We start from the raw sequence: 27,517 nt of genomic DNA on the forward strand, positions 1-27,517 counted from the left end.
TGTTCTGCTCTCCCATATTTAATGGATATAAAGTAGCAATGCTGAATGTCTGTTCTTAATTTGTGATTGTCAAACCTCTGAATACTCATATGTTCAAGAAATCCAGAAAATTTGTAAACTGTTAAAAAGTCTTGTTTTTTTCTAGAAACAGAACAAGATTTTTGTGGGATCTTCATGAGACTTGCGGGAATTATGAGGAACATAAGAATCTCCGAACTCATTCATAACAAGTTGGAGAGGCTAGCCAATCAGAGGGAAGAGGGTTGCAGAGTGGGGGGGGGGGGGGGGGGGGGGTGTCTTAAAGAGACAGCAGCTAAAATGAAAAGTTTCAGACAGAGGCTAAAGTAAAGGCTTTCTAAAACACAAGTGTGAGAAATTAGTGAATATTTGGGCTGTAAGGATCATGTAATGATACTGATGGCCACTAGAGGGACAATATGAAGAAAAAAAAAAAACAACACCCCCTCTTTAATCACAAGACTTGCTGAAATTATGAGGAACATAAAAATCTCCGAGCTCGTTCCTAACGTGTTGGAGGGGCTGGCTTCAACGTACGGCCCTGAAAAGCCTTTAGAGGGCTGGCCAATTAGAGGGAAGAGGGTTGTTGAGTGGGGGGGCCTTAAAGAGAAAGCAGCTAAAATGAAACATTAAAGACAGAGGCTAAAGTAAAAGTTTTCTAAAACACTAGTGTGAGAAAATAGTGAATATTTTGGGCTGTAAAGATCATTTAAAGATACTATGGGGCCACCAGAGGGACAATATGAAGACAAAAATAAAACCTCAACACCCCCTCTTTAATCGGGCATGTGATACCAGAATGAATTAGTTATAGCAAATGCTAATATTGTTTCTACAAACACTCTTCCCTCTGGCTTCCTGTTGCCTTTTTCTATGTTCTCAATAACATTATGACTACAGTGGTGTATCTGCTTTACGTTTTTACTTAATTAACCTGTGCCTGTTTCAGGAGCTCAAGCCTGAGGGTACGGTACATCCTGTTGTCAAGAGCAACGACATGAGCTTCCCCTTGCTGCCATGGTGACTGTAAGTAGACCTTTTGGCTCATATCCTCACATCTGACACTTATTTTCATCTCCCACTGTGCGTCATTCGCCCTCCAGGAGTAAAAATAAAAGTATTTCCAGTGGCACCGTATAAAAGCTTAATGCATCATCATTTTTTAATTGATACAGTTTATGTACATCCAGTCATAATGCAGAGAAACGCCATCTTTACATCTGTACAGTGTTCCAGTTGTTGTCAGTATAAAAGAAAGGGTTAATAATCACAACAATGATGGTAATAATCCCAGTGTGGTCATACAGCAGGCTTTAAAAGGAACAGCAGAAAGGAAATGAGAGCTAACAAACCCCCGATTGGAAAGAAACAGGTCGTCGGTGCAGGGTCACAGAGGTCGGACAGTGGTTGAACCCACAGCACCGACATCGTGACGTGCTTTAACCCTCACACAAGGCTCAAAATCTTTCTCTTTCTATGAGCTGTTTTGAATTTGATGCCTCCAAAATCTTCAGTTACAATATAACTCCCACTCTTTCAGTCTCAACATCTCCTCCAGCCATCCATCAATCTTTGCTTCCTCCCATTCCTGCGCCATGGCCGCCTGCTTGACCCCCCCCGCCTCCCCACAGTGCGTCTGCATATCACTCCCCTGCTGTGCTTTGTGCGGGTCAGTTTCCTAGCAACAGACAACAGCCACGACAGGCCTCCGGGGCGGAGAGCGCCTCCTTTAGCGTAGCAGCTCGATAGCTCACTCTACATTCCGACGTGAGGCTCTTTCTCTCTTCAACGGCGTGAAAGTTCAAGCAGACAGGTGGGGCGAGGAGGGCTGCGTCACCACACAGTGGGGACGCCGAGGCTAAGATGGTGCGCGCTGTAGCCCCCTGAAAGCAGCAGCTCTTAGTCCGTATGGGATTGTCATGAGGTAACACAGATGAAGACACCTGTATTACTGAAGAATCTCTTTATTAGTGCTGTAAATATCTTTAAAATATACTTTTATATATTTTAAATCCACAGTTTCTGTTACAAAAGGAGTAAAAATGACCCCCAGATGCTATTTACAGTAAAATATACTTTACAACTTTACAGTTACTGACTTACAGATTCAAACGAAAGACTTTGAATCTCGCTTGTAAGAAAAGTCAACATGTTTGAGTTGCAATCTGGCAGCTGCAGCATGTTTTTTGGATTGATCAGAGCGGTGGTTGTGGAGTTGCAGTTAACTGGAAGTCTTCGCGGTTTGGATCAAAGCTAAAAGAGACTAAAGAGCGGATTGTGCTCTCAGAGAAGCGGCTACACCATCATTTTTTTTTTTTTTTTTTTTTTTTTAAATCCTGTCTGCTTGAACTGCTCACTTCTAACATCCATTTCCCTTCTCTTTGTGTCCATTTCCCCTGTTTCCTTTTGACATCTGTACAAATATGCGGAGGTTTGACACCTCCTTGTAAAGAAAAATACAAAAAAAAGAACATTTTACAATCAAACACCCCTTCAGGCTTGGAGATAACTCGTACAATGCTGACACTGTGACGGCGTTAATCGGTACAGTTCAAGGATTCAACATCAATGCAGCATTTTGTGTAACTTCTGTAAAACCATTAGTAATAGTTTGATATATTGTGGATTTTTTCCTTCTTTTGTGTTTATTGCTTAATTTGATGGCACGTGGGCAAGATTTATGTTGAGAACAGGATTGTGTTGAAATAAAACGGCCTCATAAGGAATAAAAATGCAGCAAGTACTGTCACCTTTGGCAAATTCTCACCTCAAAAAACAGCCGTGGGAATTAACATCTTGTATATATTCTTATGATACATACAATTCATAACACAGGAGGAACTTTAATCCATATTCTTCATAGGAAATGTAAAAAATCAAAATTATCTGTACCGTAATAGCAAAACAAGACACAGTTGTGCTACAAGTGCTTATGTGTTCTTGGCACCTGTGGCCTCAGTCCAAAGTGAGTCCTTGTGAATTCGCCACAGCAGAGCAAAGTCCTCACCAGAGGTAGAGAGAGAGAGGGAGTCCATGCTTTAGAGCCCCCGTTTTACTGCCAATGTGGCACATTCCTCCCTCACCCCTCGCCCTCCTCGTTGGGTGGAACATTCCAGACGACAGCCATCTTCTGAGTCAAAACAAAAAACAAAAAACGAACGCCATCGGGTCGGTTAAATCCAGCAAAGATGACAGGTTGCAGTAAAATAATACAACGACGATATGCAGAGATATTTACAATCACACAGAATGTCTAACGTCTAATGTAGTGGTTTAGTCACTCCATGAAACAGCTGCTTTACACTCCTTTGTTTCCCTCCTCGTTTCTCTCATTCACAAAGTAAAACAAGCAACCAGGAAAGATTTCAACATCAAAACCTTTCTAAGACCATAACTGTTGGCAGTTTACATTCATGCCTGCGAGTGTTCGCACACCGTCAGAGTAACACGACATTCCCACAGGATCTGTACATTTGTGCGCTTTTTGAACACTTCCTCACCCGTGGAGAAACTGAGTGAACTATTGATCGTGACACACACCGATAAATTCACCATTTGGCTTGTTGAACCCCAGGTTGAACTGAAACTGAAGTTGAAGCTTTGGCGCATGAGATGATCCTTTTTGGGTTGTAAAGCACAAAACTTATAAAAGAACAAGCCTCCGCCGTCTTCAGAGACCTTAATGCAGCATACTTTCTCAAACCTTGACCATCACATCCGCACTAACATCACAAAACACATGAAAGAAAAAGTTGTTTGTTGGATTGTACATCAGCAGAACATTTTCAGAGGAAAGGTTTGTAACTTCGTTTACACTCTGGTAGAAGTTGCATATGCGTTAATTTCTACATTCTAACGATGAAGTCTGCGTCACCAGCTTGAAACGGGAGGTGAGAGTTCACAGGGCGTTCACATGGAGTACAAAACAGGCTAGAAATAAATGCGTTATAGTCAGTGCACTTCATCTTTACAATTCAAAATCACCCTTCAGCTACCTAAAGCCATGCAGTCCACGTGGTTTTTGACCTCCAGTGTTTGATTCCAGTGCATAAGGCCTTAGCAAAGGCGTTTGAGTGATATTGTTCAGAATACAGAGCTAATTCTGGCCCCCACCAAAAAGAAAAGCAAGAAGCAGTTTTTGAAATTTCATCTGGCAATAAAAAAACTGAGATTGGCAGCAGCAGAAATGGCTCAGAATTGACAGATTTCACATTCGTCCACAAGCGCCAGAGCACTGTTTGTTTTACAACCCCCCTCTGCAAGTCCACCTCTCACCCCGACCCTTCAGACTGGTTTGAGTCGTACAGTAAAGACTGAAACACTCCAGCAGAAATAACTGACATGAGTTTCAGGAGAGTTCAGATTTGTTCCCCAAAGCCTCGGCACCACTGACGCCAACGTTCGCCAAAGCTCAAAACTTAAATCTTGTCTTCATTTACTTTGTTGGCTCAGTTTGACATCAGTGGTATCTGTTGCTCCAGAAACATCACAAAATACTCTCTTGTCCTCCTTTGACTCTCCAGCAACAACCACGTTCAAAAGCAGATGCATCAAAAAGAAGTGCGAGGCATCCTCCTCAACCTGATCAAAACATCCAGTGCCGTTTGTGTGTACTTAATACCGTTTTGATGCTTTCAGTGCATTTGCGTCAAGCTTTTCCCAAAGAGAAATCTGGGGTAAGTTCTGATGAAAGACAAAGAAGTCGTGAGTAGTTAAGTCTCCCTCAGACGTGGCTTGAACTCATGGCTTAAGAAGGAAGGAGGGAGAAGTAAGTACCGGACATAGATTAGGGTCCTAAAGGCTTGATGTAGCCAGGGTCAACTTTGTCTGTAGTTTGTTTAATGTTAACACCACTGGTTGTATATCAGACGTGGACATAGCCTGGAACTGCCTTAGTTTCCCAGATCCATTCTTGTAAACAAGTTCAGTTTTTAGATGATGGGACATTGGCAAGAATCTAGGACAAGGGTTCCCAAACTTTCTTGCCACAACGCCAACATATGGAAGGGTACAACACCTAAAGGCCAATCCAAAAACAGACAAAGAAAGGCCTAAAATAAGTAACTACCTAAGTGCGAATACTGCTGTGTTCTCCAATTCATCTGCCACCACCGATATCGTTGAGAGCAAGGCTCAGTCACCTTGAGGGTCTTGTGGCGAGAACGAAATTATGAAAACAGATCAAACTGCTGAAAACATCAAATTTAACACTTTTTGCTCATTTTTTTTACAATAATGGATAAAATATGCAATTGTGTAAGAGTTTTTTGAGTTTGAGAGGTCTTTCACAACCATCCAAGGGATCCCGACCTCCACTTTGGTAACCCGTGAGCTAGGGTCTATATACTTTGAGGGGCTTCAAGCAAATGTTGCCACTGCTATGTCCACTTCTTTTGTACAGTCTGTGATATGTACTTTCAGTTTTAATAATGTAGAGTAGATTGGAAAGTGCAACAGAAAGTTGATGAACAAAACAGGTAGTTGATGTTGTTCTGACACTGGTTTTAGGACACTCAGTCGACTGGACCGAAGTCTACCCTTTGGATGTTGTCCTAACCCTGCTGCCTGTGCTTCCTCCAGCTGCGTACAGTAACTCGACATTAGGGTTTGGGATACTAAGTGTGTTTTCATGATATACTGCATGGGAATACATTGTTTTCTTTCGTCTTATCTGCTGAATGCCCATTGTTGACCTTCCCACAAGCTGGTTTGATTGAAGGAGATCTCACCACCGACTTTTTTAGCCAGTGGCTGAGAAATCCAAACAGCACTGGCCTTTTCCAAACTGAGGAAACCCTTTGTAGATTAAGGAGCACTGGCTTGTTTCTGGTGTTAATTTTAGGAAATGAAATAAACCTTCATAAAAGTACAGGTCTGTGATCCACTGTATTCCATGTGCTAGGAGTTTCTCCCTTAAAAGTTATATTTGCATTCAAAGACACGTTTCATGCAAATGGTACAATTTGTCTTTTTTTCCATATAAAGAAACACATTTCTTTAATATGTTCATTAAAAAAAGCTTCTTTTCTTTTTATAATATATATGTATTTATATATCATATTTATAAATTCTACACTTTTCCAGGGCAGGCACCGTACACACACCGGGTACAGAGGCATGCCACACTTGCATTGCTTTTTGCATTCTACAGTTGGCTGGCAGGCGTGATGTCATCCAGGAAGTGCTGCAGGTTCGTCATGAGGCGCACACACTTTCAGGTTTTGTGTCTCATGCATACAGCCTTTCCAGGAGTAAATAACTCACTGCCTGGATGACATCAGAGAAGGGGCGGGGCTTAGGGTTGGTCCAACAAGCTTTAAATGGAATAATAAAAGCAGTGCAGCAAGGCTCTGTGGCGCATGCAGAGATGGGTGGAGGAGTGGGTGTGGCCTGGGAAAGGAGAGGTCAAAGGTCGGTGGAGGGTTCAAATGGAAGGTTTGGGGTCTAGCCCAGGGTTGCAGACAGATTCATGAGTGGGGGGAGGGCAACATTTGTGGGAGGGTCACTGCTAATTTCATGATGATTACATTTGTATTCTTTTTTTTTTTTCCTTTTTTTGTCCTTATATGATTTTTTTTGTTGATTTTTTGCTGTTTTCTATTTAACTTTTTACAAATGATGATTCATAATGACACAAATTAGGCTCAGATTGGTGAATGGCTGAATCTACTGCTGGTTGTATGGTCAGAGAATGGAGATGGAGAGGAGTGCAATGAGAGAAACTTTAGTTCGCTACATGAGTTTTTAGCTGTACACACAATATAAATACATGAAGGAGGGGAAACACTCATGCCGATACACTAGTTTAAATAATTAGTTGCTATTTGTGCTCAGTTAGGTACGCTAGGTTTGCAGGTATTGCTCGTATGTTTGACCCAAGTTGTTCCCCAATAACCTGGATTATGTAAGGGTGCGGCTACTTTGTGTTTGTCGTACCTTTGACGATAAAATTTGCATATTACAATGTGGTAATATGTGTTACAAAATTACTAATTGTCAGTCAAATAGTAAACATATTCAAAATGTTAGAATTTATCTTCCTCAATCAGTAAACAATGAAGTACACATAGAAAGTAGTTTGTTAGATAATACTAGATTTGTACCAAGAAAGTGTGTGTCTCTTCGCGCAAAATAAAAAGTTATTTTGTAAAGACATGGTCTTTACACACACACACACACAGTCACAGAAACACAGTCACAGACTCACACACACAGACACACACAGACACTCTCACACTCACACACACAGACAAGCTCTGACGTGCAGCTATTTTGTTTCTCAGGACCTGGAAATTCACCTCAACCAATCAGAGACCCTCTCCGCAGCGTTCGAGAGAAAGGCAGCGATAAACTGAGGGCAGGAAACAATAGAGAGGGCGAGAGGAGGAGGAGGAGAAGGAAGAGCAGGGTGCGAGAGGAAGATGCGCGGTGTTGATTCGAATCCATGCAGGATGCAGGAAACACAGCGCATATTCCGGTCACCATCCTGCCATCCTTCTCTCGTACGGCGGGGGTCAGTAACACACTCTTGCTGTGCTTCAATATGGTGTCTTGGGAGACTGGCGATGAGCCAATTGACATGGTTTTTGTGTTTTGATCGAGCTCAGTCCACAATGCGAGCTCTAAAATGCAGGAGTGCTGCAGGTTTTGAAAAGAGAGTGCGTATCACAAGCTCCCCCCAGCTCGTTATGCTCTCAGGGACCATATCTGCTCCTCCCAACCAGTCCATTGCTCCGTCCACCCGCCTGACACAAAACGTCTCGTCAAGCTGTTTCCAAACCCGTCTGTTGAACTGGGAAATCAGAAGACTGTGGGAAGGAGGGGAAGGCTTGAGGTAAGGGGGGAGGGGCAAAGAGAGGACGTTGGGGAGTTGTAATGAAAGTGAGGAAGGGGGTATTGATCAGAGTCACATGATCTTGAAACCAAAGGGGCCTGGCTGGGTGCCTCGTCATGGCGCTGGTTGGATGTCGTCTACAAAAGCCAATTAAATTTCCTCCCTCAGTAGGAAGGGAGGGGTAAAGGTACTAAAAATAGCTTTAAAAAATCAAGATAAAAGAAACAGAGTCCTTTTAAAAATGTAAAAGTATAATACAAAAACAACAGCAACAAAAGCATAATAGTAATGAAACGTTAGTGACTTTAAAGATGAAGAAGTTTAAGTACTTGGAGTTATCTCTAACGACACAAAATAAATAAAAGCTGTCAGAGTAGAGGATGCGGTCGGGGCTCTCGGTGAAGAAGGGTCGTCGCTCTTTCTCTCTGTCCCTCTCTCTTTCCATCTCCCCCTCTCCATCTCTCCCTCTCCCTCTCTCTGTCACCTCTCACTCCTCACGGAGCTGCAGGCGGTAGCGGCTGTAGCGGATCTGGAAGAAGAGCCTCTCCAGCGGCGAGCGACTCATCCCGGGAAGCCTGTAGTCCTCGCTCTGGCCCGTTCGGCGGAAGCCGAGCGACTCGTACAGCTTGTGGGCGGCCAGCTTGACGGCCGTTGTGCCGAGGACGACGGCGGCGTAGTTGTTGCGCACGGCGAACTCCAGGACGCGACGACCCAGGGCCTTTGCGATGCCTTTGCCGCGGTAGTGGGAGTCCACTGACATGCGCCGCAACTCAACCGTGTTGTCATCCTCACGACCTTGTGCCGCCACGATTCCTACGACACGTCCGTCCAAGACTGCCACCCAGAAACAGGAGCCTGACAGAGACAAGAGGGAAGAGTGGGATTAGTGTCAACAAGATTAATACTTTTCTCACACCTGTACCAGATATACCCAACAGTTTCCATAGCTACGCATGTAGACAGGAAACAAGAGGAAAGAGCTAGCCTGGTAAGGGTGTGACCCAATGTTTTGGGGCACTGAGCATTTTGGCCACACATCTGTAAACATTTTTATTGGTCCTCAAGGAGCCATACCTACAATTATCGGGAAGATGACAGTGTTTGAGTCTTGTTAAAGTCAAAGTAAGTGCAAACATCCCCATGGCAAATTTTTAAATCTGACAAAATGTGTTGTAAAACTGATATACTTTGTGTATTAGTTAGCTTAAAAAATGTCAGACTAGCCGGTGCGAAGCTAAACCAATTAGCTGCCAATGGTGTCTACACACATAAGCCGCATTTCCACCAAGCAGTCCAGTTCGGCTCAGTACGGTTTGGTACGGTCAAGCCTGATCCTGTGTACGTTTCCACAGCAAACCGTGCCCCCTCATGGTAGACCGGATACCGAAAGCTGCATCTGTTAAATAATATCGTGACACCATAGCAGTGCGACACAGTGTTCCCTCCCCGCTGATCAATCCAAGAAAGAAGAAAAACAGGACACAGTAAACAAAGATTAACAATGGAAGACATGCAGCAATCTGTCTTCTTAGTGATTGGCATCTTTTGCCCAGTCAACGGACTGGAGTGTTGTAGTTCCAGCTTCCGAGATCGGATCGGTTTGGGTTGGCACCCCTGCGGAAGGGTGCCAAAAAGTGGGACGGCTAGTCCAGGTTGTTTGGGGATCTGTCCCGGGATCAGTCAGTGGAAACACCACAAAATGAGACAAACTGAACTGAACCGCTTGGTGGAAACAAGGCTTTAGATGTGGTATCAAACTTTTTGTTGAACTTGCGTTACGACCACATTGACGTACTCTCCAGAAATTCTAGTAGAAGGTTTAGATCATTTAACTCAAGAGTTTTGATATACTATCAAACCGATACCATCAGTCTAATTTCTATTTCTTTGGCAAAGTTTTTCCACTGGAGATAAATTAAAGCTTTAAAATAATGGGTCACGAGTTTGACATAATATAGCCTTTTTTGAATGAAAGGGAAAGTGAAAGGAATGAGTAAGTGTTTGGCTCCGCAGAGTCGAACCAGAATGAATGGTCTTTCTCTCCATTAGCAGTGCATTGCATCATGGCCTAATGGCCTTAACGCTCTGAGAGGAGGGAGAATAGGATAAAAGATGCATGGAGGAGATGAATGAGGAGGGCAGAGACCAGCGTCTGACTGGTGCTTAATGGTATTAGCCACTCAGGGAAACACTGCTGATTAAAAGCTCAGGCATGACGGAGTGGTCACTCAGGGCTCACGCTGAAGTGGAGCACAGATACAGATTGTATTGGACAGGAGGGTTTAGGTTTGAGATGAGGGGAATAAATCTTTTTTATTAAAACCACAAAGGAAAAAAAATACTTTTACATTTTTAAAGCACAGTCAGACACTCTGAAAGGTCAATACATATGTTATCAGACAATGCTTCACCACCAGAGGAACCATAATATCTTTTCTTTTGTCGTAAACTGTTCACTTTGCAACAATATTTTTAAAAATAGTATTACCTGTCTTTCTTACTGAGGTGCTGCCTGTGTAAATGCTTGATTCTGATTGGTTAAAACTGGTCAAATATAGTTTTTAACTTTTACAAACTTGACCATCACATGAGGCGGACAGATCATTGTCGAAATCAATTTGCATTAAGAGTTTGGAAAGTTTTGCGCTGGCTTGTTGACAAAACAGACCACAAGTTAAGGTAAAACAGTTAGCTTACATCAGCATCATGTTGATAAATAAAGTGGACAAAACGTTAGCTTACATTAGCATAATTTTGGGGGAAAAAAGGCTCAAACTTTACCTACCATTAGCAGCACATTAGGAAACAATACAGTCTAAATGTTAGCGTCAATTAGCATCTCACTGATAAACAACTGTGTGTTGGGGGAAAGTTAAACGCTAGACTGTTAAGACACCAGAGCTTAAAAAAGATCCTCAGAGAAAAAATACACAGCTAAATTTTAAATCTCCCTGTTTATATAATCTTCACAAAAGTCACTTCTCAATCTGTAGTTCACTGATTTTTAAATCCTCCTGAGTAAACAATGTTTTGCGTCATCATAAAGTCTTTGAATCGTACTGAAGCACCCTTTTAAACACGCTCAGAGAGCAGCAGCGTGGCCTTTCCTGTCCAATCATAATCTTTCAAGCAAAACGACCCTCTGGACCTCCCTTTTCATATTACATAACCCTCGCCAAAACAGCCTCCATCAATGTCAGCAGTGTTTACGACATGTTGGCAGTGGTTACACAAAACGCCATCTGTTTGTTATAGATGAGGTTAATCTGATGTTTTCGTGACTGGCAGCGGTTGACCTGCGGACAGTAAAAATCCGTCTGTCCTCGCCTCCTTTCTTCCTCTCCTTTATTTGAGCTGAATCTCTCACTATTACACAAACCGGGCGGTGCGATTAGCATCAAGCACCGTGTGTTCGGAGGGATTTGATGCCCCTGCAGGTCGCAGTTAAGCTGATTCAGAGGCTTCTGTTTCTGAATCAAACAACCATTATCGTCGTGGGATGCAGCTGCAAGTCAAGTCAAGCGTAGGTACACCACGACTGGAAACTTCCAGCAACTGGTGTGTCATGAATCTCATGAAATTCAGATCAATATAAGAGCGCATCTGCTTGTTGCCAAAGATCTGACTTTGCACAAACTGTTGATGCAAGTGACGACTGGGAAGTTTGCAAGACGATATGATCAAACGTATCTTTCACTTCTCTAGACATCAGGTGACTGTGGAGATCTCTGATGTTTTTATTCAGATACTTATCGTTAATCTCCTAAAAAAAGCAACCATCATTTTTCAAGATGTCATTTTAGGACGCCAAAATATGAGGACGATTATGTCGAGTGTTTACGTACGAAATTGTTTGTACACAAGTTGTAATTGGTTTAGTATCTGGCAGCCGTCCCCAATGCTATGGAGGATGTTTCATCACAGACAGATGTCAGACTCATGTGGCACTCTGTTGGCATTATGACGCTGGCGCACGGCGTAGGGAGGAGGGTTATACTTCCATAAAGCCCTTCTGACCATCTGTCTGAACTGAGCATTTGCCAGCAATGAGGACAGCACAGGAAGGCACGCAAGCCAACTACCAATCTGCCTGAGATCAGACCGTGTGTATTACTTAATACTGCGTCTCATTAACATCAGTTGACTCACATTACACTCTGAAATAAATGAGGATGTTTTGTGTCTTATACCCCTCCTCCCTCCTTGGACTCTGCCTTTCTGGTGAAAGCTGAGCTGGATATATTGACCTCTAATCTTCCTGACATAACAACTCCAGGAACTTTACATCTGCTGCTTCTGGCACTTTAACTGCGTGGATTAAAAGAGCGATCATTGTTTCTGCTGGGAACTGCACTTCCTGGAGATGGATGGATAAAGAAAGACAAAGACAGAAAGAGCAGAAAGGACAAAGATAAAGCTGGAGGAGAAGGAGGTGTGGCGATCTGCAACTGAAACATCACAGTGGATCTAAAGCAGGTGGTGGTTTTAGAGGCTCAGTGACTGATATGATGCTTTTTTGGAGGGGATTACCATCTAGAGTCCAGTTTGTACAAAGTCTGGGACCAATTGTTGGCCCTTAACTTCTAAGGGCAATGGGGATTAGTCAGTGAGTATATCACTTGAGTTCCACCAGAACCAACCTCATGAAGTACTGGCCTGATGGTATTAAAGGTCCATCCATCCCTCTTTTTTTTTTGGCTTGGGTCGTGGCGGCTAACTTGACATGCCAGACGGACAGTTTCATATATCCGCCACGGAATTATTTCACAAGTCCATCTGGGTAGCAGCTCTTCCGATTTGTTTTCAGAGGTGGGACTTTAAAAAAAATCCCAGCTGGTGATTGGACGACCGTTCTGATTAACAAACTCACCACGGACAAGTCCACATCAAGCCACGGTATGACGTAGCTTATGTGAGCTGACGCTTCTACGAAACAATAGATGAACAACTACAGGAACACGAGAAACAGCTGTGGAAAAGGCGTTAGACGACAGCTTCCGTTTTTATAAATTCAACTTAAGAATCAAAGGAACGCTGACAAGTACGAAAGTCTGCTGACGTCACGTCTGCTCCCACAGCTCCCGCCTCTCTTCCCTGATTGGGCCAGTCAGAATTTAGCCGAGTGAAATTGTTGGTCATTGGAGCCTGGCAAGATGGACCTGCAGGAGTTCAGAAACTGAATCAGTCAGGACCGTCTGCACTGCAAGGTTACGTGGAGGCAGGAGTCCAAGCAATTCAAACCTCTCCCCAGCAAAACTACCCAGCTCTTCCTAAGAAATTCTGGGTGTTCCCATACCAGATGTGATAAACTATCCCTCAATAAGTTCTGGCTCAACCCCAGAACCTTCTTCCAGTTGGACTAACCTTGGGAGTCCAGGATACACTTGTCAATCTCACAGTTAGTGAGTTAGTTGTCAGTCAATCAAGGTCCTCAGGAGATTAATCTTGGGTAGTCTTTGAGGGTCTTCAAAATGAGCAATTGTCAAGAAATTTGGTGCACCAACAGTTCAGCAATTCCATTTGTTCAGCCTTGTAACGCCCTCTTAGGGACAAAAGAGGTGGTTGCACTGGCAAACCGTTGCGTGGTTAAGCACACTTCAACCCTAAAGCCCAGTTTGTTCGGCTTCGGAGACGTGGGATTCAGCATGGTACACTTCTTGCACAAGCACTTGGACATAAGGTAAGATCCATGTGGTATGATCACTGCTACCGCTTCTCTCGGCAATCATTTTAAACAACAGCGGGCTGTGTCTGATCAAAAAGACAACCAAAAAGTCAACAAGTTGTAGCAGTGCTCTCTGTGTCTCATTGTGCTGACTCTGATGAGATTGCACTTTGTGTAAACAGGTGCTTCACGATGGCGTAGGCGGGCCATGCGTGCGTGTATGTGTATGTGTGTGTGACACCTGCTAAAGTCTGGTTCGTATTGGAGTAGTGTGACTGCTGGTCGTACTCTCCAGCAGGAGAACAGCGCTGCTTGGGGACAATCGTGCTTGAGTACGGCAAGGTTTGGAAGGCCAGTGTGACCGCGCCCTTAGTTTTCAAGCTGTTGTAAGAAACATTAAGGGGTGCAGATATGGCCAAACAGTTTAGGGAGTGTCCCATGAGGGTGGCTCAAGTGAGTGGCCTGGGTTTAAGTCCTGACACACTTTTGCATTGTCTTTATTTTGCAACAGTAGAGGCTGCTGTAAAGATTGGTAGGATGTCAGTTTTGGAAAATTGGATTCATGTATATGTCCAGTCAAAGTCCAGTCACTTTAGGTCTGCTGGCCTCGGTGCACTGGAAGAAATGTGAACTAATTTCCTACGAGCATCACTTCTCTCTCTTTGAGGCAGACTGAAGGGAGAAGGCGACGTTTGAGTCAGAGCGAGGGAGCAGATTTTCCTACTTGGATCGTCAAGATCGTCTTGTTGTGGACTTGTTGTTAGGAGTTTGGCAGGTTGTGATTAGAGAATCAATGGATGGAAGTGCTTTTGCATCTGGTATTTTTTAGGGGGACAAGAAAAATAGTCACCTGTGCACTGTAATCATTAATTTAGCTTATTCTGATAAGTCGAAAGACAAAAAGACAAGACTATAAACATTTCCCCGCCTCTTCTCAGGAAGTCTCCAAACCCCTGTTGCTCAGAACACAAACCATGTTTTAGTGCGCAACTGAAGCTGGAAAGTCGAATAAATGGGCTAACTCACTCAGAAAGAGGTACAATCAAAAAGATCATTCATGTGTCCGTCCTGCAGAAAGAGCGAGCAGAGGAAGAGGAGGAGGGAGGCAAAGCATCTGCGGTAACAGTAATCGTGATGGGCTTGAAAGGATCCATTATTGCTGCCAGGGCCTACGAACAGGACAGGGAGGGTGGGAGGAGGAGAGGGTCTACCATTATTACAGAGGGGGAGGGGAACCTGGAGAATACAGATGAGATCTCAGGAGGAGAAATAAATCATGGCAGAGAGCGAGAGAGAGGAAGAGCTCGTCTAATCATTCAGAATGATTCTCGCAGCAGCTAGAATCAGATTACTGCATTCATAATGCAGCGGATCAAATTTCTTTCGCGACTTTTCGGGGATATTAATAAGCCTCGGTGCTGGTGGGTGGGAGTGTTAAATACTGGCTCTTATGAACCCAGTGTAAAAATGCTTAAAAAAAGACGTCTAACAAGATTAATCTGTTTTTTTCCTTCAGATAAAACCTCGAGCGCTAATTCAGTCGATACGTGTTCAGTCTAGACGACGCCTCACTGTGCCAGTCTGAGCACTCTGTGGGTGTTAGCCCTGAGGAAAGCTAAGAAGATGTGACTCCTAGATGTGAGCGTTGATACAATTAGCTTTAAAGCTCCTGTGAGGAGTTTTTATCTGCTTATAAAACAGACTAAAATTTTAAATATTGCCTCTTTATCACCTCTAAAAGTGAACACAACCATCAGTGACAAGACAAATCATTTCTATACAGTCATTTATTTATGTCTAACAGTGATCGTGGATGCTACTGATGCCATGCTACTGAAAAAGCATATTCTTACAATTCCTGGGGTAAAAAATCCCCAAAAGTCATAGATATTAGTGTTAGAATAATACAAGGTGATGAGTTAGGATTTAAAAAATAAAAATTAAAAAAATTAAAAAATGATTAATTTGACCACAGGGGGTGCCATAAATCAAAAAAATATCCTGAATAAATAAATTCTGATAAATAAATCCTAAATAAATAAAATAAAAAATATTTATAATAATAAAATAAATAATAAAAGATAAATCCTGAATTTCTCCTCGGGGAAAAATAAAGTATTTTCTTTTTTTTATACTATTCTATACTCAACACAAATTGAGAGTTCTTCAAAAAAGCTTTAAAATTAAAAACTATGGCTAAAGCAATACTAGAATTTTTAACAGCTACCAAAACAAATATTTTAGAGATATTAGTGTAAAAATGATAGAAGGTTATGAGTTTTAATTAAAAAATAAATAAAATACAATTATTGATTTGACCACAGGGGGTGCCATTAATTAAAAAAAAATCCTAAATAAATAAATTCTGATAAATTAATCCTAAATAAATAAAATAAAAAAATATTTATAATGATAAAATAAATAATAAAACATAAATTCTGAAATTCATCGGGGATAAATAATGTATTTTCTTTTTTATATATTTTATTCTATAATCAAAACAAAACAAATTGAGAGTTCTTCACAAAAGCTTTAAAATTAAAAACTTTGGCTAAAGCAGGGCTAGAATTTGTAACAGCTACCAAAACAAATATTTTAAAGCTTTAATTGATAAGTTAAAGCTCTTGTGAGAATATTTTAGCTAGCAAGAAAATCGACTGAAATTGAGACTTTTTCCTTTTTATGACCACTAATTTCCAACAAAAGCATTAGGGATGCAATTCATGATATTTTGTTGAGTTACTGTACGTTATTGTCAACTGGGACGAGGGGTAGGTGTCACATGAGCGGATTACCAGTGAGCTTCTGAAATGAGAGATTGGTCATAGGGTTGCATATTAGACTTTTAAATTGAAGATGAACAAGATATGCACAGGACAAGTTCAGTTTTAAAAAGAAAACTCATTGGCTCATGCTGGTCTATCCAGTGCCCTGTCCTTTTTAAAAAGAGACACAAAAAGACAGAAACAACACCTAAAAATAAAATATTAAAAAAATAAAAATCCCCCAGCTTTTCCAGTAGAGGCACCAAAGTCAACATAACCATAAAGTCCCTTACAGGAGCTTTAAACACTCAATGTTTGATACGAGAAACACTTCAAGGGCAACACAAGACTTATCGATGACAAGCCATCTGCCAAACCAGATGAGCCAGGAAAGTGACTTTCAGTAAATCCAGTAAACATACGTTTGTTGATCTCAACTTCCCTTTCCACAAAGAAAAGAGCTCAGGATACTTTGGGAACACACACACACACACACTCTTCCTTTTGCCCTTCCACAAAACCACACTTAAAGAGACAGACACGCCCTCCTCCTCGGGTCAGAGTGCACGCTGCGAGTATTGATCGGCCTGCCACTTATAACTCATGCCTCAGCAGTTTCCTCCTCCGTTACGGACAAATGAGGGTGAGAGGGAGAGGAGGTGATAGCCGGACACAGGACACGCTGTCCAGATGTGAACAGAAACACACAACAACCGTGCAGCAGCAGAAAATGAAAGATTCATGTGTATCGAGCGCTGGAGGAAACCTTTAGCTTCAGATTAGCGTTTAAGCCAAACTTAATACCTACAGGGGGCGCATGCATTGATAAGGGACCAGCTGGTAATCTGGGTTTTTGTAGTTTCCTTGTTTTTAAAGACATTTTAAGGCTTTGCTTCTTTGGTTTATCACTGTTTCTGCGACTGCTACCCCCTTCTCTTTCCCTTTTCCCCTTGGGGTCAAAGGTCAACAGGCAGGGCTTAACACACACACACAGAAAATGCTACTGTTGACCTAAAAAGTCTGGGTCTAAATATTGTATATGTAGTACATTTAAACCAAAACAATTCACTCTCAATCTATAAACCAAAAGCAGCCACCGAGACAGAATACATCATGAAAAAATGCACATCCCTGCTGCTGACACCTCATCTGCTCCCTCTTTGAATGTCTTTGTTCAGTATTTATTTAGGCAGAGTGTAAAACAAATGTCACACATGTTAACGCAGGTTCAGCGTTCAGCTAAAGAGACGAGCTTCAGTTTCCCTGTGTGCAGGTTATGATGAGCAGAAGAAGAAGAAAAGGTGATGTTAAGTCTGTAAAGTTAAACTCTAGAGAGGAGTTTTTGACGGGTAAATGAAATAAAAGAAGTAAGACCTGGTTTTATGTCATGGGGGCAGGTGTCAGGAAGGTGAAATTACAGCCCGCATCATAAAGAAGTGTTAATGTTTGGCTGTTGACAGGATGAGATTATCAGATAAACACTCAGTACACAGCTTTTGGACAAAGTCTGCAGAGATCAGATGTGGATTTAGCCCAGAGGATGTCAAAATTGAACAGAGTTCCTCACAAAAGCTTTATCTATCCGGGAATCGATGCGTCAGTGAGATTTACTGAACTCTGCTCGGAAACTCTCAGTTTCAAGGTTCAAATTTCTGACAACACTTGAGTAAGGGGAAAAAACACTTAGTTTCTTGGTTGTGTTGCTTTCCCACATTGTTGATCTTAAAGTGATAGTCCTGGCAAACTACCTGCGTTTGTTTATATCTGGCATGCCGCGCGTGAACTGATACACTAAGCGGCGAGCGCCTCGTAGCCAGCTGTGGCTCTGCAGTGGAGGTAGCGCCGTTTTACGACACGATGAGAACTAGAGCCTTATTTAGCGGTGTTTTTGTGTGAAAGTAACGCGCTGAAAATTCTCTTAATAAAGCGTGAATGCAGACCGATATCAGATTTTTCCGGTGGGAGTCCGTTTATTTGTGTTTTTGGTCAAGTAAAATATGGCCCCGTCTGAGTGCAGAGGAAACCAGCAGAGGAGCAGGGAGGGGGTGTTTGGTGCGAGCGCCCTGGGCTTCTGCTGCACAAAATCACTGCTGTAGGGGTAATTTCTGCCCTAAACCTTGTGATAGGACCCAACTTGTTCCGTCCCAGAGTATCACTTTAATGCCAGGCTAACTAGCTATCTAGCTACTAGCTTGTTGGATGTGACAATGAAGTTGATCCTCATGCTAAACTGACTTCTTCTTACAAGGATTTAGTTTGGCTGCATCTTCTTTTAAATATCTGTATGTTGCATATATATGATTGATGTACAGCCAAGAAAAACATCTGGAAACTAGGGTGAGAATTGGAAAAATAAGTTATCTGTCACGTTAAGCTAAGTTATGATACATTACAGTAAAGTAAGATACAATAAATTGCAATATGTGAGGATGCAGTATTTTACGATATGTTTTGATACAGTGTGTTAAATGATAAAATATGGTATGGTAAAAAACAATATTTTTTTTCTTTCGAGAGTCTGATCACTTCCTGACTCTACCTCCCGACATATTTTACAATCCCAAAAAAATACACAAGAATGGCAGCTGTCAATCATCGTTAAACGTTACGTAAAGCCTCGTTTTTAACCTCTTATAACTAATGAAAACAAAACTTTTGAGAAAAAAAGAGGACTTGAATACAAGGCAGCCGAATAATACGTAATTTTTACATTTTGACCACAGCCCATCTGGAATGACTGGGGAGATGGATTTTTTTTACCTATACTGCAGCCAGCCACCAGGGGGAGCAGTTTTTGAGGCAACCTCACTTCAAGCTGAGCAAGATGACGTCCATTTTTTTACAGTCTATAGGTATGATATACTTTATTTGGTTGTTACAATAGGTATCATTATAACGTTACGTTATGTCACGTTAGGATAAGTTTTGTTACGTTACAGTTACGATAAGCTACTTGCTATATAAAATCCAATTTGTTTCCATTTGCTATGATACATTGCTTTGCCTTACGATATGCTACGCTACGTTACATTATGAAGCTATATCATACACTATGTTGCCATTCACTTTACAATATGTTATGACACTGCTAATTATGATATGATAAACATTTCTGTATTAACCGTATAAACCATTTTTGAATTGAAGATTTTAATATTTAGAAATACAATAACTGCATTGCACAAAATGGGAAAATTAACTGACTTGATTGCATTATTTTCTGAAAATACTCCTATTATTGGACCTTTGTGTGCTCCAGTGGTATAAAAACTCGCTTTGCTATGAGTAAGTACTGTCCACTGTCACAGGTTAATGGAAAACAGTCGGTAAATCATTCCTCTCTTTTTTAGATCCTAAAGGAGTGTGAGGCTGTTTGTCCCACCCGCTGGGAGGAAACATCACATCCTCTGTGCCAGAATGACGGATAACCCAGATGAGTCCCTGCAGCCCCCGACGGCACCTTCACAGAGATGAGAAATAGAGATAAAGAGGAGGAGGAGGAGCGATACAGGTAGGAGAGTGACTTTAACTGCAACAGGAGAATGAGAAAGAAGAGGAGAGAAAGAGAAGGAAGCCTTATTAACGTGAGGAGCTTCTCTGTGGTGTCAGAAACACACCCAGGAGACCCTCCTCTCTTTGTGCTCACCAGAAAACTGTTTGTTTCTCTATATCTCACAGCTGAGGAGCACACCCCTCCCTCAGATGCCCCCATTTCCTCTCCGGCTCTCTAGCACCTCACAGAGTTTCTCTCTGGCTCTCTGGGCTAAAATAAGCACAGCAGGTATAGAGGAAGAAACCAGTCTTTAGCATGTAATACACACTTACACACACACACCGCTACAATGACTGGAAAGTGTTATAATACCCTCTGCTTTGTGCGACCCTGCAGTGGTCATGATGCCTCATTAAACAGCCTGTGTGTCTGAGTGGGTATCACTTCCAGCCAGGAGGATTTGGCTCAGTGTCTGATGCTGCCCTCATTAAATTACTTTCACTTTTTGGGCACTGAGCTGCTTCAGAGTGACCCGTAGTGAGGCCACGAGGAGCGAGTCGAGGAGGAGGGGGGATCTTCCTGCTTCTCTGTCGACTGTTGGTTTCTTTTACAGATAAATTATCCAAATATTTGTCTTTCTCTGACAGTCAAGTAATGACGGGTCAGAGCAGTCATAACTCAGACGTTTATTTTCGATCAGAGTAAAGAAAATCTGCATAAGACTGTAACTGGTCCAAGGGCTGTATTTGGCTGTAACTCAGTTTTTACATCGATTTTTGGTACAAAATGTTTAATTTAATACCTGTTTGCAACATGTTCATCTGGGGTTAGCTGATGGCTAGCTTGAGCATCATATGACTGTATCTGAAAGTTTGTTAAGCATGGCCGTGGTCCAGTAAGAAGCACTGACTGTTCATTTAAAAAAAACCCCGACATTTTCCACCAAAGCAAAGTCTTCTGGGAAGAGATTTCTTGAAGAACATGTTTTTCAACTGCAAGAAGTCTCTCCAGGAACTAGGCGCTTTTTGAGGAACTATGTGCTTTTTGACCTCAGGAACTTTTTAAGGAAACTAGGGACTTATTAGGGAGCTATGATCTTTTCAACTGCAAGAACTTTACCCAGGAACTAAGGACTTTTTGAGGGACTATAAGCTTTCAACAGCGAAAACTTCAGGAACAAGGGACTGTTTGGGGAACTACATGCTCTTGGACTGCAGGAACTCTTTCCAGGAACTAGGGACTTTTTGAGGGGCTATGCACTTAGAGACTGTAGGAACTTTACATTAAAAATACAGACCTTTTGAGGAACTATTTGCTGTTCAACTGCAAGAACAAACGACTTTTTGAGAAACTATGTGCTTGCAACCTACAAGAACTTTCCTTGGGAACTAGAGATGTTTTGAGGAACTATTTCATTTTTAAATACAAGAACAAGGAACTTGTTGATAAACTATGTGCCTTTGACCACAGGAACTTTCTCTAGGAACTTTGTGCTTTTTGACCAGAGGAACTTTCCCTTTTGAGGGACTGTGAGCTTTTCAACTGCAAAAACTTTGCCCAGGAACTAGGAACTGTTTGAGGAAAAACATGCTTTTGGACTGCAGGAACTCTTCCCCGAAACTAGGGACTGTTTGAGGAGCTATGAGCTTTTCAACTGCAAGAGCTTTCCCCAGGAACTAGGGACTTTTTGAGGGACTATGTGCTTAGAGACTGTAGGAACTTTAGATTAAAAATGCAGACCTATTGAGGAACTATTTGCTTTGTAATTGCAAGAACAAACGACTTTTTGAGAAACTATGTGCTTTCAACCACAAGAACTTTTTCCCAAGAACTAGAGATGTTTTGATAAACTATTCGCTTTTCAACTCCAAGAACGAGGGACTTTTGGGGAACTATCTGCCTTTGATCACAGGAACTTGAGACTTTTTGAAGAACTTTGTGCTTTTGGACCAGACGAACTGTCCCCAGGAACTAGAGACGGGGTGCATTGTGCATTTTAACGGCAGGAACTAGGGTCTAGGTTTGGCATAACAGATTTACTCCTAAAATGGCCCTGTTTGGGGAAAGATCCAGGAGATCCAGGAACTTTTGGGGGCAGGGCCTACAAGATGAATCGTTTCTGGTAGACGGAGAATCTGCAGTGTTTTTATTTCATCATTAAAACACAGCTGTGATTGAATTGCTTTGAAAACTCCTTAACTATGGTCATCTTGGGCGAAGAAACTGAAACTGGAGACCTACAGCTGATCGTGTTAGTGGATATCCAGTTTGAAACTTCTGATTTCAGCATCAGCTTGAAAAAACTTTGACTTCTGCAAGTGGTAGAAAAATGTTCAGACTGTTTGTGGTTATTCGTGTGACTTGGAGGAAGTTATATTACAGCCTCACAGGAAGTTGCGAGTCGTTTGACGGCTCATCACCTCAGATAACCAAACATCTGAATCATTAACAGACTTACAAACATTTCATCTCATAGTTTTCTGTAAGGAAACATCCCACGTTCGACTACAGTCTTCTTTAAAGTTTCTTCTAGCGAGTGCACTGTAGCTGTTAACAGGCCCTTGGTGGAAATATTGATCGTCAGATTGACTCATTATTGGTTTATTGCTTCCACTGAAGGACACAGAGAGAGATGGATGGAAAGAGGAGGAGTTTGAATCTTCAAAGGAAGCCCTTCAAGCTGATGCTGTATGTTAGCCGCATCAATTTTAATCTGTCAAGCTCTCATTGGACGGTTACATTTGAATAATTGATTTTTAGTAATTAAAGCGCTGCACAAAATCCTTCTGTTCGGCTTTTTGAACGCAGCCTGACCGGTCAAATCATACGTACAGCTGTTTCTATTTCAGAAACCGTTTATACGACCAATCATTGCTCCTTTACTTCACTGCGCTTTACACACTCCCTGCCTTCACACACACACACACACACACAGACACACAGATGCTTTATTATGTGTGAGATGAAAGAGGTGACAGCTGGCCTTAGGAGACAGCAGAATGAGTGATCACAGCGCACACACAAGGAAGGGATAAGAGTATTGATCTCTGTAGTCGCTCCCTGTGAGCAGGGACATGTGGCTCCTGTTAAATCTGTCTCTATTACCTGAGAGCTCACTTTAAGAAGTCATTGCCCCGTCTAAATTACATTAAATTTAGACATTAACACTACAGGAACTGTTAATGTTACCTATAAATTTTATATTTATTGATTGGGTTCCAGTAAAACTCTAAATATAACACATACAATATGATTTTTTTAGCCTGAAACTCCATTTTTTTCCCCTGATAGATTATGTCCATCCAGGCTAATTCATATCAGGTTGCTAATTTAGTAAACAAAGATGGCTGCCGTATATGAATCAGCTATTAGCTTGGAGCTTCAGGTTATATACAAATTGTAACAGTTTGAATGACCCAAATTCATGTGTGTTGTGTTAAAACTAAAGCTGTATGGAGTGAAAGTTAGAATTAGCAACCTAGCCTAGCCTAGCCTAGCAAAACGTGTCTTTCCTCCACTTATTAAAGGCATAGTAAACAAACAAAGTTTGCGCTCCAACACTCTTGGTCAAAACGTAACTGCTAAGATTCTAGAAGCTCTGGTTTCACTTTGGCTAAAAGCTAAGAAAAATTAAGCTAGGTGTTAGCTAACAACCTCCTATTGCTGTCTAATAGGGATGGGTACCGAATTGGTTACTTTTACAGGTACCGACCAAATTCTGTCAAAAGTACAGGGTACCCATTCTCATAAAACCTCAAGGTACCATGTTTAGGTACCTGAATGCATCCTTGTGACTGTGAGGGAGTGGAAGAGTAGGCATTTTTCCATGCTGGACATGAACACAGCATTGCAAGTTCATCTATATGATTTGAAAAACTTTTATATTTTATTTTTAAACAAATGGATATTTTTTTACCACACAAACACAAAAAAGTGCTGGAAATTGGAACCTTTAAGAGCTGGTACCGATTGTTAGGTACCAAGTTTTAGTACCATATTGTTTGAAATGTGAAAGGTACCCATCCCTACTGTCTAAAGACGTTAATTCCACTGTATGATTCAACATTAGCATGCTAACTAGCTAGCATCAGAATGACTATTCAGTTTTACAAAGTGTTCATATTTTCATTACTACAGGCCTGAAAAGCAAGTCATGTATTGTGTCTTAGCATTAGCATAGCAACCCTCCAATAGCATTATGATTGCTACCTGGATGTAAACAAGCACAGATGACAGATTTTATGTTGATCTACAGGATGGATAGAGCCATGTGTGGCCTGGAGTTGCTAACTCAGCTAATGTTAGCTACACTTGTTTATCTGTAGGGATCCCATGTGTAGCCACGTGGGGTAAATCATGCTCCGTTCTGACTGTTTAGTGAGTGTTTTCATACTTTCAGCCTCAGAGTTAGTCAGAATTACATTTCCTCCCACTCTAGCTCGATGCTAAAAGCACAAAGCGAAAATATCTTTCTGTTTGTAACTGATCTGGTGTGAGCCTTGTTGCATTCTTGCGATTACACGCTCCTATGCACCATGCAATGTTGTGCATTCATGGCACACATACACACACACACACAATAACAACTGACTGTGACATGAGGTGCCTCTGTCAGGAATTTATGTTGGGACCCAGGTGTCCACCCCCTCCCTTTGGGCCCATTTACTTTGCATGGATATAACCATTAGCTTTGTCACAGAGCGGCAGTGCCTGACCCCCTCTGAACCATCACAGCCCCGAGGCAATAATGGGAATGCTAAATTGCAACTGCATGCACTGGATTACCCAGCCTGGGGGCAGAGTATCAGGGGAAAGATACAATAGGGAGTAATGTAGTGGCTTAACTAAAACCTGCTTTTTAACAACTGGTTGGTTTGAGCGAAATGTGTCCGGAAAAATTAATTAGAGCATGAAAAAGTGTTTGGCTTTAAACTTGACTTCAGGGGAGAATAAATACTTTGACATGACACTCGAGCTCAATTGATTTTTCCAATTAGAAGCTTTAGCGAGGAAATGAGCCGTGTTCCTGCAGAAAGTGTATCAGCAGTTTTCCCTACGCAATCGATAGCCCCGTGATGCAATGCCTCCTCCCTCCCTGCTTTCTTGAGACCGAGAGGAGCTCCGTGAGGAAGCAAGTGGGGGAAGGAGAGGAGACGAGATGGGGAGGAGGGGTGGGAAACAAGGATAGAAAGGAGACGAGCTGCATATTTGATGAGTTGCCTCTGGATGGTCTTTTTTGACAGTTTTATGAAGCAGTAGCCTTTTAAATCAACGCTGGTGGTGAAGCATTGCCTGCTAACAAACCAGACAACATCCATTTCTCTATTAGCAACACAAAAGTGGAAATAACAGTGACATTTCACACATCTTACCTGTAGGTGTCATGTAATAAGCCTCTATGTCAGCCATGTCCGTGTGCAGAGCACAGTCCAGATAACTCTGGATAACTTTCCTGCTGTAGTAGTAGCGCGCACCCATGAGAACGAGCGGCGCACAGCAGGTCAGCGTGACGGATTTGGTCACGTAAAAGCACATTACTATGGAGAAATGGAAGAAAAATAAACGAAACCTGTCAGAAGAGAGAATCACATGTTTGATTTTGGCAGAATTTGACCCCAAACAGACACAGACAGACAGAAAACAGAAAGCAGAGGCATTCACAAAGATTAACAAGTGAAACATCAGGTCTGTTAAATGAGATTTCAAACAGAGAGAAATCAGGATTAGTTTCACACATGGCAGAGGAGTTACATCATCAAACTGTGAAGTAAGGCACATTAGCTTGAGTCTGTTGGTGAATTCCTATCATCTAGCTCAGTGTGTGTTGGAGTAGGAAGTGGGATGTGACGCTAGGGGGCGCTAAAGGGGACATAAACAAGCAGGCTGGGTGCTGCATAGCATGTTGTGCGTGGCATGCAATTAAGTATAGTTAGCTTAATCCTGTTTAGCGTTGACGCTTCACACGACAAATGACCTGTAGAGGCTGAATAATAATCTGTTCGAAGCAGAAAACGAGTGATAAATCTGAACAGATGAGAGTTTTTCACCCCTGGTTTCATTTTTGGGTGTTTCACAGCCCAGGTTGTCATGTTTCCCGACTTTTAAGAGTCAAACTGAGGCTAATTCATACTTTTTCCCGCCCAAACTGTGAGGCTTCTGCGCGCGTGTCAGTTAGTTCGAATTTAAAGTGCGTCATTATTCACGAGGCTTTGATCTCGCGCCGCAAACATCAACAAAAGCCAAACGAGCTCGGTGCATAGCTGGCGCATAAACTGCTGTGCAGAGGCGGAGGCGGAGGGGGGAGAGCGTGTGCACGCTGCGTGGGAGTGTGTGTTGGGAAGTGCGTGGGCTTCTTTTTTTGTCTGTGTGTGTGTGTGTGTGTGTGTTTCTTCTGAGTACGTGCGCGCACCCTCAAATTCATTCAGTCATTCATTCACCGGCATGTCATCACATCAGCATCAGGCCCGACGGTTCTACACGTGCACCATGCGCTCGGCTCGGCCATGCCTTTTGTTGCATGATGGGCAACATGCCGGTAAATGCCGGCGGTAGGGGAGCCGAGAGGGCTCAGTGTGGGGCTGCAACAGATTTCAGCTGCTTCTAGAGACACGTAGAGCTGGAAAACGTTGTCTTTGTGTTGGAATGAAGACAAGTACCTCGAAAAAAAATCACCTCAGGGTGCAAACATCAAAAGGAAGCGCATTAAAAGTGATAACTCCTTCATACATAATTAATGCTGGGTATTGCGCAGAAGTTTTATGAAGCCTTAAAGTGGGTCTGAAACCGACAGGATGCACGGTAACGTGGTACTTACCTGTCAGAAGAGCGTATAAAAACTGAGTCCTGGGCTGCTGCCGGAGCCCCCTGAACGCAGTGTTGGGTATCCTCTCCATAATGCCCTCGTAAAAAATGCGCCGCACCTCCTCCTGATCCCCGAGCTCGAACTCGCGGATAAAAACCGCATCTTTCCTCACATCCTTAGCCTCAGCCGGGTTCAGAGCCGCGCTGGACGGAGGAGAGCTCCACATGATCGATTCTTTTTTGGTCCCAGGTATAGCATCGTGCTCGTCCGCAACAATTTTAGTCTCGCAAACCATTTTGGGAGACGAACAATGCATGCAACTGGCCGCAGAAAAACAACTACAGTTCGGAAAAAAAGGGGAAGAATGAGTGTGAAAATGGGTGATGCGTGAGGTTTTGTTAAAAAACAGAGAAAAGATGAAGGGGAGGAGACGAAGGGGGGTGTTCTGCTGCAACCCTGAGCGTTTCTGACGACCAAGACTTGCCGGTGTGATTGGAGCTGTATTTATAAACGCGCAGGGCGGGTAGATTCAGGTTCAGGGGTTGGGGTGGTCCTCGCACGGCACAGATTGGTGGAGGCGCTGCGCCGTTAAACGCTGATGGATGGACAGAGGGGGGAGGAGGGGGAGGGAGACAGACTCAGTCCCTCTCTCTGCATCTCATCAGGCGTGTTTGTGTGTGTGTGCGTGTGCGCGCTGCAGGAGTGTGTGTGTTTCTGAGGATGTGCACCCATGAGGAGGGGGTGTGATGGTGAGATTGCGTAGAGAGGTTGTTTCTGGACAGGTTTCGTTTTATTCTCTCAGTCTTTCAATGAGGAGGATCCCCGGTTTGTTGAGATAAGCCTACCTTGGCTGTAAAGGATGCGATACGCAGCTTTGGGGGCGCAAGGTAACGCGGGGGCGATGCGTCAAACTGGAGGAAATCCCATGCACTAACAAGGC

At 42.6% G+C, this 27,517-nt stretch overlaps 1 protein-coding gene across 1 annotated transcript; it reads right to left on the bottom strand.

Annotated features, from left to right (window-relative positions):
• Window positions 1-1,162: 1,162 nt before the first annotated feature.
• On the bottom strand, window positions 1,163-27,517 carry nat8l (N-acetyltransferase 8-like). The gene is made up of 3 exons (XM_074699276.1): window positions 26,590-27,517; window positions 25,148-25,312; window positions 1,163-8,707 (listed from the first exon to the last, which is right to left on the bottom strand). Exons 1-3 carry the CDS (start codon window positions 26,891-26,893, stop codon window positions 8,340-8,342), a joined length of 837 nt encoding a protein of 278 aa, XP_074555377.1. The 5' UTR covers window positions 26,894-27,517; the 3' UTR covers window positions 1,163-8,339.

This window comes from Halichoeres trimaculatus, unplaced genomic scaffold, assembly GCF_033239565.1.
Source record: "Halichoeres trimaculatus isolate MK-OKI-2021-1 unplaced genomic scaffold, fHalTri1.1 fHalTri1_scaffold_22, whole genome shotgun sequence".
Lineage (NCBI taxonomy): Eukaryota > Metazoa > Chordata > Actinopteri > Labriformes > Labridae > Halichoeres > Halichoeres trimaculatus.

Bases quoted from the DNA above. Each gene is read 5' to 3' on its own strand.
- nat8l (XM_074699276.1), bottom strand. From the start codon at position 26,893: ATGCATTGTTCGTCTCCCAAAATGGTTTGCGAGACTAAAATTGTTGCG. The intron at 25,313-26,589 runs GTAAGTACCACG...ATTTCTCCATAG, and splicing joins TTTATACGCTCTTCTGACAG to TAATGTGCTTTTACGTGACC. The intron at 8,708-25,147 runs GTAAGATGTGTG...TGTCTCTGTCAG, and splicing joins TTATTACATGACACCTACAG to GCTCCTGTTTCTGGGTGGCA.